The following is a 16,403-nucleotide window of genomic DNA, read 5'->3' on the forward strand; positions in this document are numbered from 1 at the left end:
GATTTTATGATGAAAGAGTAGTAAAACATTAAAGTATATAAATTTGGTATCACGATGTATCGACACACAGAATAATAAAAAAAAAATCATAAAACACAGAATTGCCATAGTCACCAGCTGTGACTAAACATTCTCCATCTACTGTATTGTTCTCAAAGGAAAAAATATATAAAATAACAAAGGGCGTAGTGCATCCCCTTTCTTCCATCACAGCTTGAGAATAATAGATGGACAATGTTGGGGGTTGATGTTAGTCACAACTGGAGTGAGATACATTTCTGCTGGCTACGATACTGACACGGACATGCCCTTAATTGTGTATAAATAACAAACAAATAGTTTTCTTTGTCTTTACCTTATATAATCACTTATTACATAGTTCTTTTCCTACCATTTATAACTTCTTATTACCAAAATTACAATATTAACCACCTCAGCTCCTCTAGCTTAAACACCCTTAATGACAGACCACTTTTTTCAATTCTGCACTACACTACACTTTCACCGTTTATTGCTCGGTCATACAACTTACCACCCAAATGAAATGTACCTCCTTTTCTTCTCACTAATAGAGGTTTCATTTGGTGGTATTTGATTGCTGCTGACATTTTTACTTTTTTTGTTATTAATCAAAATTTACCATTTTTTTTAATTTTTTGCAAAAAAAATGAAATTTTTCACTTTCAATTGTAAATTTTTTCAAATAAAACTACATTTCTATATAAATATTTATCTAAGTTTATTGTTCTACATGTTTTTGAAAAAAAAAAGATGTTTGGGTAAAAAAAAATGGGTTGGGTAAAAGTTATAGCGTTTACAAACTATATGGTACAAAAATGTGAATTTCCGCATTTTGAAGCAGCTCTGACTTTATGAGCACCTGTCATGTTTCCTGAGGTTCTACAATGCCCAGACAGTAGAAAAACCCCACAAATGACCCCATTTTGGAAAGTAGACACCCTAAAGTATTCATTCGCTCATGGGCATAGTGAGTTCATAGAACTTTTTATTTTTTGTCACAAGTTGGTGGAATATGAGACTTTGTAAGAAAAAAAAAATCATCATTTTCCATTAACTTGTGACAAAAATAAATAAAAAATTCTAGGAACTCGCTTTGCCCCTCACGGAATACCTTGGGGTGTCTCTTTCCAAAATGGGGTCACTTGTGTGGTAGTTATACTGCCCTGGCATTTTAGGGGCCCTAATGCGTGAGAAGTAGTTTGAAATCAAAATGTTTACAAAATGCCCTGTGAAATCCTAAAGGTGCTCTTTGGAATTTGTGCCTCTTTGCCCACCTAGGCTGCAAAAAAGTGTCACAAATGTGGTATCACCGTACTCAGGAGAAGTTGGGCAATGTGTTTTGGGGTGTCTTTTTACATATACCCATTCTGGGTGAGAGAAATATCTCTCTAAAAGACAACTTTTCCCATTTTTTTTATACAAAGTTGGCATTTGACAGAGATATTTATCTCACCCAGCATGGGTATATGTAAAAAGACACCAACTTCTCCTAAGTACGGCGATACCACATGTCTGACACTTTTTTGCAGCCTAGGGGAGCAAAGGGGCACAAATTTCTTTTAGGAGGGCTTTTTTAGACATTTGGATTCCAGACTTCTTCTCACGCTTTAGGGCCCCTAAAATGCCAGGGCAGTATAAATACCCCACATGTGACCCCATTTTGGAAAGAAGACACCCCAAGGTATTCAATGAGGGGCATGGCGAGTTCATAGAATTTTTTTTTTGGGGCACAAGTTAGCGGAAATATATTTATTTATTTTTTTCTCACAAAGTCTCCCTTTCCGCTAACTTGGGACAAAAATGTCAATCTGAATGGAGCCTTACAGTGGGGTGATCAATGACAGGGGGTGATCAGGGAGTGTATATGGGTGATCACCCGCCTGTCATTGATTCCCCCCCTGTAAGGCTCCATTCAGACGTCCGTATGTGTTTTGCGGATCCTATCCATGTATCCGTGGATCCGTAAAAATCATACGGACGTCTTAATGGAGCCTTACAGGGGGGTGATCAATGACGGAGGTGATCAGGGAGTCTATATTGGTGATCACTCCTCTGTCATTGATCACCCCCCTGTAAGGCTCCATTCAGACGTCCGCATGTGTTTTGCGGATCCGATCCATGTATCAGTGGATCCGTAAAAATCATATGGATGTCTGAATAGAGCCTTACAGGGGGGTGATCAATGACAGGGGGGTGATCAATGACAGGGAAGTGATCAGGAAGTCTATATGCGTGATCACCCCCTTGTCATTGATCACCCCACTGTAAGGCTCCATTCAGACGTCCGTATGCGTTTTGCGGATCCGATCCATGTATCCGTGGATCCGTAAAAATCATACGGACCTCTGAATGGAGCCTTACAGGGGGGTGATCAATGACAGGGGGGTGATCAGGGAGTCTATATGGGCTGATCAGTGGTTTATAAAGGGTTAATAAGTGACAGGGGGGGTGTAGTGTAGTGTAGTGGTGTTTGGTGCTACTTTAGTGAGCTGCCTGAGTCCTCTGGTGGTCGATCCTAACAAAAGGGACCACCAGAGGACCAGGTAGGAGGTATATTAGACGCTGTTATCAAAACAGCGTCTAATATACCTGTTAGGGGTTAAAAAATTCGGATCTCCAGCCTGCCAGCGAGCGATCGCCGCTGGCAGGCTGGAGATCCACTTGCTTACCTTCCGTTCCTGTGAGAGCGTGCACGCGTTCACAGGAAATCTCGGCTCACACGAGATGACGCCTATTGGCGTTAGCGTAGCCTGGGCGAGCCGCCGCAATGACGCCTTTGGGCGTTAGCGCAGCGGCAAGTGGTTAAATATATGTTAGAACAATTAGAAAGCCGTCAATTTTTATACAGCCTTCCTAAGCAGTAAGAGAAGAATTAGCTAGCAATAAAAACAAAAAATTAAAAATAAAAAATAAATTATAATTTTGTCACCCTAATGATAAAGATTTAGGTGCTTTGTCCCCCAAGCTATCCAAGAGCTCTCAGGCAACATTGAGATTTACTGACTCTCAGTTAGATGACAGATGGTTTTAAATGTCTCATAGTGCACCAGGCTGCCATTGTAAGGTATCCCAGTTATCTGTTTGATGAATAGGTGCTGGCTTGCATTATACCCAGCTTTTGGCATGTAGCCTGTGTGTTTATTTGTTCCGTGAGTTATAAATAATGTTTTAAAATAAATAAAAGTATATAATAAAAAATAATATATAACTATAAAAAAATCCTTTAAGATATAATTTGATGTGTTAAAACAAAGTAGATGTAATTTAGTTAAAACAGTTACTGTGGCTTTACTTAAGATTTGTTAATGCTGCTATCTACTGGCTTTGTTATGAATTGCAGGTTAGTATCGTGATTTGTTTTTTCATTATGCAAAAAAAACGGGATTGCTAATGTTGCTACATCTGTACTTATTACTTAATATTCCCCATATGTATACTTTATGTTGGCATCATTTTGGAAATGTCATTTTATTTTTTAGGACCTTACAAGGCTTAGAAGTTTAGAAGCAATTCTTAAAAATTTTACGAAAATTTCAAAAACCCACTTTTTAAGGACCAGTTCAGGTCTGAAGTCCCTTTGTGGGGCTTACATAGGGGATATCCCCCATAAATGACCCTATTGTAGAAACTACACCCCTCAAGTTGCTCAAAACTGATGTTACAAACTTTTTTTTTCAAAACATCAGACTCAAGGTACCCTCATAAGTTGGCACCCAGCTTCACTGGTCCTTTTGAGGTATTGAAACAGTTGAATCTAGCATCCTGCTTCTTTACATATCCCTAATTCCTTACATGTCTCCATCCTCAAGCCAGTTGTGTTAAATTGTTTTCCCAAAGGTTCTGTTCCTACTTCTGCCCCTGTCAGCACTGAAGAAGTATTCAAAGTCAAGAATATTTTGCACAAGAAAATCAGAGGAAAACCTTCTTGGTGGACTATAAGGTCTATGGTCCAGAAAAAAGATCCTGGGAGACGACAGACAAAATTAATGAAAAATTCCTGCAGCAATCTGGACCAAAGAAGTAAGGGAAGGGGGTGTTTGTGTTACAGCACTGGTAGCAAGCTGTCACTGCCCAGCTTACCCTTCCTGGTGGCCCAGACCCGCATGTAGGGTATTGAGCCACCTGTTTCTGAAGAACAGGGTCTGTCCCTACATGCAGTCTGTAGCCTGATTTCCAGCATGGCCTCTCCTCCTCTGCCAGCAGGCTCTTAAAGGCCCAGCATGCACATTCATCTTATCCAGTCAAAAGTTGGCAACCTTGGGGTATTTAAGGCATCTTACCCTGAGGGAAGCTAACTGAGCAATAGTTTCTTAAGTTTGCTAGTTGTTGCTAAGGCTTTTTGTATTCATTTGTCTGCCCGTGTACCAACCTCTGCCTGTTAAATGGACTCTAACCCCCCCCCCCCCCCACTGACTGACCTTCATATTGGTCCTTTGCTGGCTGCTCTGACATTGGACCATTAAGCTCGTAATCTGCCTACCCTGACCTCAGCCTGTCCTTGATTATGGTTCTGCTTTACCCCTTGGTTCCCCACACCAGTGTCTCTGACCCCATGGGTCAGCTGTTAACTAGACAAAGACTACACTAGAAAGTCTCTGTACTAACCTTGAGCTGCCTGTCCTGACATCGGACTGTTTATCTGATCACACCAACTCTGTGGATTTGTTCTTGCCCTGTCCCCAACTAAGTTTTTTCCTTGTCCCCTTGGTGCTCTGCACAGGTGTCTCTTGACCCCCGTGAGTTAGCAGTTACTTGAACAGAGACCACGCTAAGAGGTAGCAGCCTGGTTAGTCCCTTGCAGCAAAGTCCAGATCACTGTACAGGTTAAAGGGTGAATACTAGGGAAATGCTGGGATAATGCCTTTAGTATTAGCCCAAAGTCAAATCTGGAGGTTAACACAGTGCTTCCACACCCACTTCTGTAAAACTTTGATTATCATATTTGTCAGCAGGTAAGACTGCTCTCCCTAATATGAAGCAATTTATCAAGTATAAAAATATAAAGTATATAAAACTATGGAATACAAGCCTTAGCAACACTTAGCATAAGGAAGAGGAGATATGTTTTATGCTTGCAAAGGGAGGTGTCATTATGATTTAGAAAAATACTATTGGGTCATCAATCAAGGTATGATTCAATACTTCTTAGAATTGAAAGTTATGTGAGAATCTATTGCTTTGCTAAAATTTGTTTCATGTCCACCTGCCCTCTAGGTTGCCATAAATTACAATACAGTAGACTGTTTTTCAAGAGTTTGCAGGAATAAAGCCATTACTGATATGCTGGGATGAAGATGTTTGCATTATTAAGGTATTAAGTAAGGCATTTTTTTTTTCAAGTAAATTACACTTTGATATGACTCACATCAATATCCTCACACAGCGAGCAGAGTCACGGATGTCCCAAACACGTACACAGGAGGCAGATGCAGTGAGTATCAATCCCGAGTTAGAACAATGTTTCACTGATACCACATTGTGAGGATGGCCACGGAGTGAAGCAATCTCTTGACCAGTGACCAGGTTCCATAGCTTGCAAGTACGATCTAAGAAAACATAGATACAAGAAATTACAAATTATGTTTTACTTATAATACAAAATTATAGAACTATTCTGATTGATTACAATATAGGCAGATCCTTTTTGCCTCCAAAAGATTTATCTGTGTTTCTGAATTTGCACTGTACAGTATATGGCATCAATTTGTAGGATGGAACCTATCCTGTTTTGAGTATGCAGGAGTCTTCATTAAAACTAACAGAAAAATGTACTCAACAACCCATAGAGATGCTGTTGAGAATAAAAAGTTAAACTGACATCATATTAAACAATACTGCTTGATAGAATAAAGGGGGTCATTTATCAAACTAGTGTAAAGTAGAACTGGCTTAGTTGCCCATAGCAACCAATCAGATTCCATCTTTCATTTTGGACAGCTCCTTTGGAAAATGAAAGGAGGAATATAGTTGCTATGGGCAACTATGTACTCACGCTCGGCTATTTGTAAAACGGCCACACTTGATTAATTTCAGGAGGGTTTGGGTACTTCTGGCAGTCTCACAGAGGTTAATGGAGTGGTGGCTGCTTGTGCGGTGCAATGTCCATTCATATCTATGGGACTTTTGAAAATAGCCAAGAGGAACTCCCATAGACATTAATGGAGAGCACAACTTGCATGCCTGGTGCCTGTGTCTGAAATTGGTGGCATATCCTAGTGATATGCCACCAATGTCTTAGATGATAAAACCCTTTTAAGTAGAGTTGAGCGAATCAAAGTCAAATGAACTGACTTTAAATCAGAATTTCAGAAAAAATTTGATTAACTATGAAGCCGAATTTCCTCAAATCAATTTTCCCTGAAATGGCGGTAACAACAAAAAAAGTACATACTCACCTTATCCATTTGCATGCGAAGAGGCCATCACAGCCATCTTAATTTAAGATACCGCACAGAATCTTTTGTGCGGTGACGTATGACGTCACCACCCCAGCCAGCGTGATGATGTCATTACAAGATTATGCGCAATGTCTTCAATCAAGATGGCCACAACGGTCTCTACGGAATCAAATGGATAACGTTCCCTGTCATTGTGCCCGCTACATACAAATAAATGCTTCATCACAAAGCAAATTTATTTGTAAAATTTGGTGAAGTAGCCAAATAAAATTTTCCATAACTTTGCTCATCTCTACTTTAAAGGACAAGTGCATTTCCACCCCTCTCTGTATTCCAGCTCTCCTTTTTTTTATTCAGTTATTCTCTATGAGGGCTTGTTTTTGCAGGACAAGTTGTACTTTGTAATGGCTTGATTTAATATTGCATGTGATGTAGTGGGAAGCTGGAAAAAAAATAAGAAATAGGCTTGAATTGGTTCCATTTTTTATTGTGTTCCACATACAAAAATGACATGCTCAATTAAAGGAGCTGTCTGGGATCAGGGCTGAACCCAGACCTACCCATAATTTCACCCTGGCAGCCCCCCTGACTTGAGCATCGGAGTAGTTCACGCTCTGATGCTCTCCCTTGCCCTGTGCAGGATTGCTCCGATGCTCGTCAGGGGGGCTGCCTGAGTGAAATACTGGTTTAGTTTACCGGTAAATCCTTTTCCAGGAGTCCGACATGACAGCACCCATGGAGGTTGTCCTATTGGTCTCTGTAGGGACAGGAAGCGAGAGAGATTAAAAGGTCCCCTCCCCTCCCACTCTCCAGTGTTTTTCCAAATTACTACACCGGATAGGATCCAACACCTTTATTAATACAATGTTATATTCACACTGCTTACAAAGGTTGGAACCAGCATAACAGGGAGGGTAATACAGGGTGCTGTCATGTCGGACTCCTGGACAGCACCCATGGAGAACTAACAACTGAATCTCCTGGGGGGGGGGGGACTACTGCCTGAAGGACTTTCCGCCCAAAGGCCAAGTCCTGTCCGGCCAATACATCAAGCCTGTAATGCTTAGCAAAAGTCAGGAAGTTAGACCAGGTTGCAGCCTTGCAAATCTAGTCAATTGTAGCGTCGGCCCTTTCGGCCCAGGAAGTTGCCATCGCTCTCGTGGAATGTGCCTTCAGATTTAAGGGGCAGGTCATTTCCTGCAGTCTGTATGCTTCTCTGATGGTGTCCTTAATCCACCGTGCCAGCGTCTGTTTTGATGCTTTCAAGCCTCTATTCTTCCCACCGAACTGGATGAACAGATTACTTGATCTCCTCCAGGAACTGGTTCTGTCCAGATAGGCTAGGATTGTTCTTCTAACGTCCAGCCTCTGGAATCTTTCCTCCTGTATATTTTTGGGAAAGGAACAAAATGAAGGGAGTGTTAGCTCCTGTTCTCTATGGAAAGTGGAGACCACCTTGGGAAGAAAGGCTGGATCCGGCCTCAAGATTATGCGGTCATCCAGAATCCTTAGATAAGGTTGTTTAATTTATAAGGCCTGGATTTCCCCTATCCTGCGGGCCGTGGTTATAGCCAGAAGAAACACCGCTTTTAGAGACAGAAATTTTTCAGATATCTGCCCATTCGGCTCAAAAGGAGGATCGCATAACCCTTCTAAAACTATGTTTAGACTCCAGGGGGGGACCGACTGTCTCAAGGTGGGTCTCAACCTAGAAGCTGCTCTTAGAAAGCTTTTAATCCACCTATGATCTGCAAGGGGAGTATCGAGACAACAGCTGAGAGCCGAAATCTGTACTTTGAGTGTGCTGGGTTTCAGACCTGCATCAAACCCCTCCTGAAGGAACTCTAAAATACAACCCACCGTGGGGGATCTGGAATCTGTATGGTTCTGTGACAACCAGGATGAGAACTTCTTCCAAATTTTGTTGTATATTGCTCTTGTGACAGGTTTGCGGCAGCTCTGTAAAGTTGAAATTACCTTGTCCGAGAGCCCTTTATTCCTTAAGGTCTGCCTCTCAGGATCCAAGCTGTAAGGTTCAGTTTGTCCAGGTTGGGGTGAAATAGAGGACCTTGCGATAGAAGATCCTGTCTTTTTGGAAGGGATATTGGATCCCTGATGGACATGGTCTTTAGAACAGAAAACCAGGCTCTCTTGGGCCAAGCTGGGGCTATCAAAATCAGCGTGGATGAGCACCCTCTCAGTTTCTTCAGGATCTGCGGTATAAGGAGAAGTGGGGGAAAGGCGTAGGCTAGGCTCATGTCCCAAGGTTGGGAAAGAGCATCCACCGCCAGTGGTCCTCCTCTCGGGTCTAGAGAGAAGAAATAGTCCAGCTGAGTATTTCTGCTGGATGCGAATAAATCCACTTGAGGTCTCCCCCACTGCTGGCAAATCAACTGGAATACCTCCTGGTTCAATTTCCATTCCCCTGGCCTGACTAACTGTCGGCTGAGAAAGTCCGCTGTGTGATTGAGAGATCCCTTCAGGTGTGTGGCTGAGATGGATAAGATCTTTTCCTCTGACCAGCTGAAGATGAGATCCGCTAGCTCCTGGAGATGAGGATTCTTCGTCCCACCTTGTCTCTTTATGTAGCAAACAGTTGTTACGTTGTCTGATAGAACTCGGACATGATGACCTATGAGGAGATGTTCTGCCGCCCTCAGGGACTCCCAGACCGCTTTTAACTCCCGGTAGTTTGAGGATCGTAGGGCGTCTGTGTTGGACCAACTGCCCTGAAAGAACTGATCCTCTACGTGAGCCCCCCAACCCTGGCTGCTTGCGTCCGTGGTTAACGTTCTGAGCGGTAACGTGTTCCAGGAAACCCCCCGGGACAGGTTTTCTGCTATCAACCACCAGGAGAGGGAGTTTACTGCCCTGTCTGAAAGAGATATCCTGGCGTTCAGAGATCTGTGGTCCTTGTCCCAAGAAGTGAGGCCCTCCGCCTGGAGAGTTCTTGAATGGAACTGGGCCCAAGGAACTGTTGTGATGCATGAGGTCATCAGACCTAGGACCTGCATGGCTTCCTGTAGAGTCCGTTTTTTCTTTAGTTTGAAGGCTCTTCTTCTTTCCCTTATACTGACCTGCTTGTCCTGGGGAAGAAGGGAATATTGGGTCACGGAGTTTAGGAGGGTTCCTAGGAACTTCTTTTGTGTTGCTGGATGTAGGTCTGATTTTTCCAGGTTTATTTTCCATCCCAGACGTGTGAGTAAAGATAGAGTCCTTCCTTTGTGAAGCTCTAACTACTCCTCTGAGTCTGCCACAAGCAGAAAATCGTCTAGGTAGGGAATTATAGTTACCTGTCTCTGCCTTAGATAGGCAACTATCTCCGCCACTACCTTTGTAAAGATGCGTGGGGCTGATGAGATTCTAAACGGGAGACATTGGAACTGGAAATGCATAATCCTGCCGTCTTTCTTGATTGCGAACCTCAAGTATTGATGGCATTGAGGGTGAATGGGGACGTGGTAATAGGCGTCTTTTAGATCCAGGGTGCATAGGAACGCCCCTGGGCTTATCAACGGAATTGCAGATTTTATTGATTCCATCTTGAAATGGTGATGTGTTATCCATCTGTTTAGGAATTTTAGGTTGATGATGGTTCTCTTGGAGCCATCCGGTTTGGTTATGAAGAAGAGTTTTGAATAGTGACCCTTGAATTCTTCTGAAGGAGGGACTTGTACTATTGCGCCTAAACTCAGAAGTTTTTGGATGTCTGCCAGAAGTTGATTCTGCAGGGAGGTCGACTGAAAAATTGTGGTCTGGAAAAGATGAGGAGGGGGAAGGCGAAACTCTATCTTGAACCCTTTCTGGATGGATTCGAGGATGTATTGGTTCTTGGTTATCCTGGTCCATTCTTCCCAAAAAAACTGGAGTCTGCCCCCTACTGGTCTGGCGTCATTGTTTCTCAGGCTTAGAGTTGGGATTAAAGAGGAAAACCCGACCTTTTCCCCCTTTGGGGTAGCTCCACCTTCCCGTCTTCCCTTTACCTCTGGGAGTGCCCTGGAAGCTGCTGGTCGTCTTACGAAAGGGCAAAGGTTTCTTGCCTTTTTCCTCCGGAAAACCCTTCTTTCTGTCCGCTGTTTTCTCCAGGATCTCGTCCAGTACCGGACCAAAGAGGTGAGAACCTTTAAGGGGTAAGGCGCATAATTTATTCTTGGAGGCTATATCCCCTGACCAGGATTTTAGCCACAGGGCTCTCCTCGCCGTATTGGTTAGGGAGTCTGTTTTTGCTGCAAACCTTATGGACTCTGCCGAGGCGTCTGCTACAAAGGATGCGGCCATCTTAAAGAGAGGCAGTGATGCCAGAATTTCTTCCTTAGGGGTGTCCCGCTTAAGATGTTCCTCCAGCTGGTTCACCCATAAACACAGGGATCTGGCCACGGAGGTAGTAGCAATATTGGTATTTATGCTATTGGCCGAAACTTCCCATGCTCTTTTGAGCAAACCGTCGATCTTCCGATCCATTGGCTCCTTTAGCTGAGTCTTCAAAGGGGAGAGTGGTTCTCTTTACCACCTTTGCCACTTGAATATCAACTTTAGGAACTATATCCCACAGTTTTGTATCCTCCGAGTTGAACAATAGTCTGTTCTTAAATTCCCGTGGAATATACAATTTTCTATCGGCATCTGCCCACTCGTCTATGACTAGGTCCTTTAAGGTCTCGTTTACCGGGAACAACTTTTTCTTCTTAGCTTTTAAGCCGCCAAACATCTCGTCCTGTATCGAGCGAGTCTGTTCTTCCTCCTCTATATCCATTGTCTGCCTTACAGGAGGGGATCTAGATCTTCTTGCGAGAAGAGATATCTTTTCTGGTCGTTGGCCATATAAGACGAACCTTGATCGTCATCCCCCTTTGAGGCTTCCCCTTCTGACAGATATAAGCCTTCTTCTTCAGAATCTGACTCCCTAAGTACACGGGGTCTCTTGGGGGGAGGGGAGACGGCACAGGGTTTCTGTGCTATACTGGAGCTGGCCGCTTGGATCTCCTCTTTCACAATCACTCTCAGATCAGCCAAAAGGGAGGATTGTTCGTCTCTGAGAATCTTTGCCAGGCAGTCACTACACAGGGCTTTTATATATGCGTCCGCCAGTCTTTTTGAGCATAGAGCACATCTTCTGGGTTTCTTTCTAGGTTCTCCCAGCGATTTAACCGTGGTGTCTTTCTCTCCCTGGCATGGAAGAGAGAGAGAGACCATAAGCCCGCTGCAAAGAAAGAGAGAGGAACCGGAATACAAGCCGCACTTAACTTACATGACACGGGGTAGGGATGTCTGCGCTAGTGTCCTGCATAGCTGACATCTGGACCTCCATACTACGCCTGGACATCAAACTGACACACAATTTATGTCCTACCTGGTCCACCCGTTGCCGCGCGGCTCCGCCTCCTTAATTCCAGGTGGGTGGGACTCATTCAAACGAAGAGTCGACCCCCCCTTGCGTGCATTGCGCCTGGCTCAGCGTCTCCCTGGGCGCCGCCATTTTTCTTCCGCCCATGTGACCCGCACTTCCGGTCACATGGCCTGCACGTCGAACGGGAGGAGCGCCGAGCGCAGGAGCCACAGCCGATCCCAGAGCTCCCGAACCCGGAAGAAGCGGCCTCGGCTCCCTGATACCGCAGCCAACCACAGAGCTCCAGCGATGCGGGAAGGAACAGGTATCGGGGGAAGCTAGGGGACCCCTACCCAGAGAGGTGCTAGCCTAGGGCCCTCCAGAGCCTGAAGAGGAGAGGGAGACCCCACCGACCAGGCTCGGCCCAAAAATAGATTCCCAGGGCAGGGAAAGATTCTCTCTGCTCCGATCCCTGTAGGGACAGGAAGAACACTGGAGAGTGGGAGGGGAGGGGACCTTTTAATCTCTCTCGCTTCCTGTCCCTACAGAGACCAATAGGACAACCTCCATGGGTGCTGTCATGGAGGGACGTCCTGGAAAATGGGGATATGTCCGGGTTCAGCTCTGAACCCGGACAACCCCATTAATTATTTGGGTAAGCGAGATTACAGTGACACTGCCAGATGCTGCATTCCTGGTAAATACCTGCTCAGTTGCCATGGTTGAAATTGGGCACAGCATCTGAGGGGTTAAAAGTCAGTGATCGGACTTGATCGAACTGGTCTCTAATACAGACTCATCCATCAGGAGTCTCAGCAGCAGCAGCAGGCAGGCACTCAGCAGCTATGGTCTTTAAAGACCCAAGATTTGCCATAAAATACACAGCAGATGTCAGATAAACTGCTGCCCAAACTCTGCTCAGGCCAAGCTGTTTTCTCAAAGGTTGAGCAGAACTCAGGCAAAACAGTTATGGGGTTATTCAATAGGAAATTTTCTGATGACATATTCCCTTTAAATAATCTTCTGCTCATGGCTTTATACCAGAACACACAGGACACCTTCAGAGGTCTTGTTGGTGCACAGCATTTCTCAGTACAAGGGGGAAAGTACTCTACCAAGCAAAGTCATCTACTTAACCACTTCCAGACCAGACATGTGACATGTGTCACTTTATGTAGTAATAACTTTGGAATGATTTTACTTATCCAAACCATTTTGAGAATGTTTTTTCGCGTTAATGGTAAATTTGTGTCAATATGTTTTACCTTTATTTATTAAAAAATCAAAAATGTTTAGAACATTTGGAAAATTTACTATTTTGTAAATTTGAATTTCTCAGTTTTTAGGACATATAATGATACCTCATAAAATAGTTATTAACATTCACCATTTGTCAGCTTTATGTTGGCATCATTTTGGTAACATCATTATTATTATTATTATTATTATTATTATTTTTATGACATTAGAAGGTTTAGAACTTTAAAAGCAATTTTGGAAATTTTCAAGAAAATTTCCAAAATCAACTTTTTTGTAGACTAATTCAGTTATGAAGTCACTTTGAGGAGAAGACATAATAGAAACCACTCATAAATCACCCAATTTCAGAAACTACACACCTAAAACTATTAAAAACAGATTTTCAAAATTTTGTGAAATGGAGGCAAAGTTTCAAAATTTCCTTTTTTTTTGCAGATTTTCCATTTGAATCTATTTTTTCCACTAACACATCAAAGGATAACAACAAAATAAACCTTAATATTTATTACCCACATTCTGCAGTTTACATAAATATTCCACCTATAGTTGTAAACTGCTGTATGGGCACACGGCAACACTCAGAAGCCAAGGAGCACAATATTTTTGGAGGGCAGGTTTTGCTGGAATGTTTTTTTGGCACCATGTTGCATTTGAAGAGACCCTGAGGTGCCCCTGCAGTGGAAACCCTCAAAAAGTGACCACATTTTGGAAACTACACCACCCAAGGAATTTATAAGGGGTGTCCAACAGACCTTTCATAGAATTTAAAAAACTTGGCTGTGAAAATAAAAAAATACATTTTGTTTTTTTACAAGAAAATGGTACTTTGGGTCCTAACTTTGGATGCTTTCAGGCCCAAACAAGAAACTATCACCCCACAATTTTCTACCAATTTGTGGTCGTAAACTGCTGTTTGAGGATACTCCTGGGCTCAGAAGGGAAGGGATGGCATTTGGATTTTATAACATGGGATTTGCTGACATGGTAGGGGGCCATAACTTTTTAATATGTTTTCTGGCTTTGTTTACTGTGTGAGGGTTTATTTTTTGTGGGACAAGCTGTAGTTTTATTTGGCACAATTTTGGGGTACATTTGGCTGTCTGATCACTCTTTATCTCATTTTAAATTTTTATGAGGTTCACCGTATGGTATATATGATATGATAACTTTATGCTGCAGATTAATACGATTATGGCGATCCCAAATTTAAATATATATTTTTTCATGTTTCACTACTTTTGCATAATAAAATCCCTTTTTCATAAAAAATCTGTTATATTTTGCGTCACCATGTTCATCATTTTTTTCTGCCAACATAGATTTCTGAGGGCTTGTCTTTTGCAGGACAGACTATACTTTTATATCAGTACAATTTTTGGGTACATAAGATTTTTTGATGACTTGATATTATGTCTTTTGTGGACAAATAAAACCTTATTTATTTATTTCGTTAAGGCGTTTACTTGATGGGTTAGATCATATGATATTTTTAAAGAGTCAGTAATTACGGATGCGGCGATACAAAATATGGCAAATTTTTTATTTTATTTTCAAGTTTTACACAATAAGATAATTTTGGGAAGAAAACAATCATGTTTTTATGATTCTTTGAGCCTTTTTTTATGTTTATGGCTATGGTCTTGAATGATGGCTTGCTTTCGGTGGGATAAGGTGATGTTTTCATTGGTACCATTTCGAGGTACATAAGACTTTTTGGTTGTTTGATATTATGTTTTTTTTTGGGAGGCAAGGTGACAAAAAATATGCTGTTTTGGCATACTTTTAATTTATTTTTTACGGCGTTCACCTGATGGGGTAGACCATGTGATATTTTTATAGAGCTGGTTGTTACGGACGCGGTAAAACCAAATATGTCAATTTTTTACGTTTTAATCATGTTGTTTTGTTGCCAGTTTCTTAGAGCCATTTATATATATATATATATATATATATATATATATATTTATTTTATTTTATATGACTATAGTCTTGTTTTGAGTGAGGGCTAGTTTTAATCTTATGATTTTTGGAAGGTGATGTGACTAAAAATTGCTGTTTTGGCATATTTAAAATTTCTTTACACTGTTCACCTGATGGGATAGATGATGTGAAATGTTTATAGAGCTGGTCATTACGGATGCAGCGATACCAAATATGTCAATTTTTTCTATTTTCAAATTTTTTTAAATGACATAATTAAGTTTTATTTTTTATTTCTATAAAATGCTTTTTTATTTTACACAGCAGACCACTTCCTTAGCTCCTTCAGCGCTGTGTATTCAGTGATCTAGAAGGCAGGGACACAGCGGACCGGTCCCTGCCTTCTCTATGGGGAAGCGTGCAGCTGCAATATCTGACTGGACATTCTAAAATGTCCATTCAGAGATTAATCCCAAACCCCAGGATGTTTATAGTCCATGAGCAGTCGGGAAGTGGTTAAATAGAATATGTATTTATTCCACTATAAAATACAGTATATCCTGTTCACTCCATGTCTAAGAAGCACAGGAAATTTGTTATACACCCGTCTCTCTGGAATATGTGTTTATTCTACTACAAACTACACATATATCCTGTTCATTCTAGCGTTGGGCGATATCAAAAATATTCAGAAGATAATGATATTAAGAAATTTATCGCGGTAACGATATATATCGCGATAAATACCCGTTTAAAAGAAAAAAACACAATACTGTATGGGGACAGCCATAAGGAGACGTTAGACTGTATGGGGGCAGCTACAAGGAGACATTATACTGTATAGGGGGCCACAAGGAGACGTTATACTGTATGGGGGTAGCTACAAGGAGACGTTATACTGTATGGGGGCAGCTACAAGGAGACGTTATACAGTATGGGGCAGCCAGCAGGAGACATTATACTGTATGGGTGGCCACAAGGGGACGTTATACTGTATGAGGCCACAAGGAGACATATGAGGGCAGCCACAAGGAGACATTATACTTTATGGGGACAATGGGGGCCACAAGGAGTCATTGGCTCGGGGCAGCGGCCAGGCAGCCACAACTTGGAGACATTAATTGTCACAATGTATGGCAGTGTTTGCCGGGGCAGCAGCCACAAGGAGACATTACAGTATCAGGGGCAGCAGCCACAAGGAGAAATTTCAGTATGGGGGCAGCAGCGCATGGGGGAAAATGTCCGATACCAATGGAATCTCTTCCAATTACTTTTTAACCCCTTAAGGACTCAGCCCTATTTCACCTTAAGGACTTGGTCATTTTTTGCAAATCTGACCAGTGTCACTTTAAGTGCTCATAACTTTAAAACGCTTTGACTTATCCAGGCCATTCTGAGATTGTTTTTTCGTCACATATTGTACTTCATGACACTGGTAAAATGAAGTAAAAAAAATATTTTTTTTGCATCAAAAAATA

General features: G+C 42.2%; 1 protein-coding gene across 1 annotated transcript in view; it reads right to left on the reverse strand.

Annotated features, from left to right (window-relative positions):
• The window catches only part of LOC122933028 (kinesin-like protein KIF21B), a 330,187-nt gene that overhangs the window by 286,114 nt on the left and 27,670 nt on the right, over positions 1–16,403 (reverse strand). The window contains exon 2 of the mRNA XM_044287762.1: positions 5,387–5,567. Coding sequence (XP_044143697.1) covers positions 5,387–5,388 — 2 coding nt within the window. The 5' untranslated portion in view covers positions 5,389–5,567. The remainder of the gene's footprint in view (positions 1–5,386; positions 5,568–16,403) is intronic.

This window comes from Bufo gargarizans, chromosome 3 (assembly GCF_014858855.1).
Source record: "Bufo gargarizans isolate SCDJY-AF-19 chromosome 3, ASM1485885v1, whole genome shotgun sequence".
Classification (NCBI taxonomy): Eukaryota; Metazoa; Chordata; class Amphibia; order Anura; family Bufonidae; genus Bufo; species Bufo gargarizans.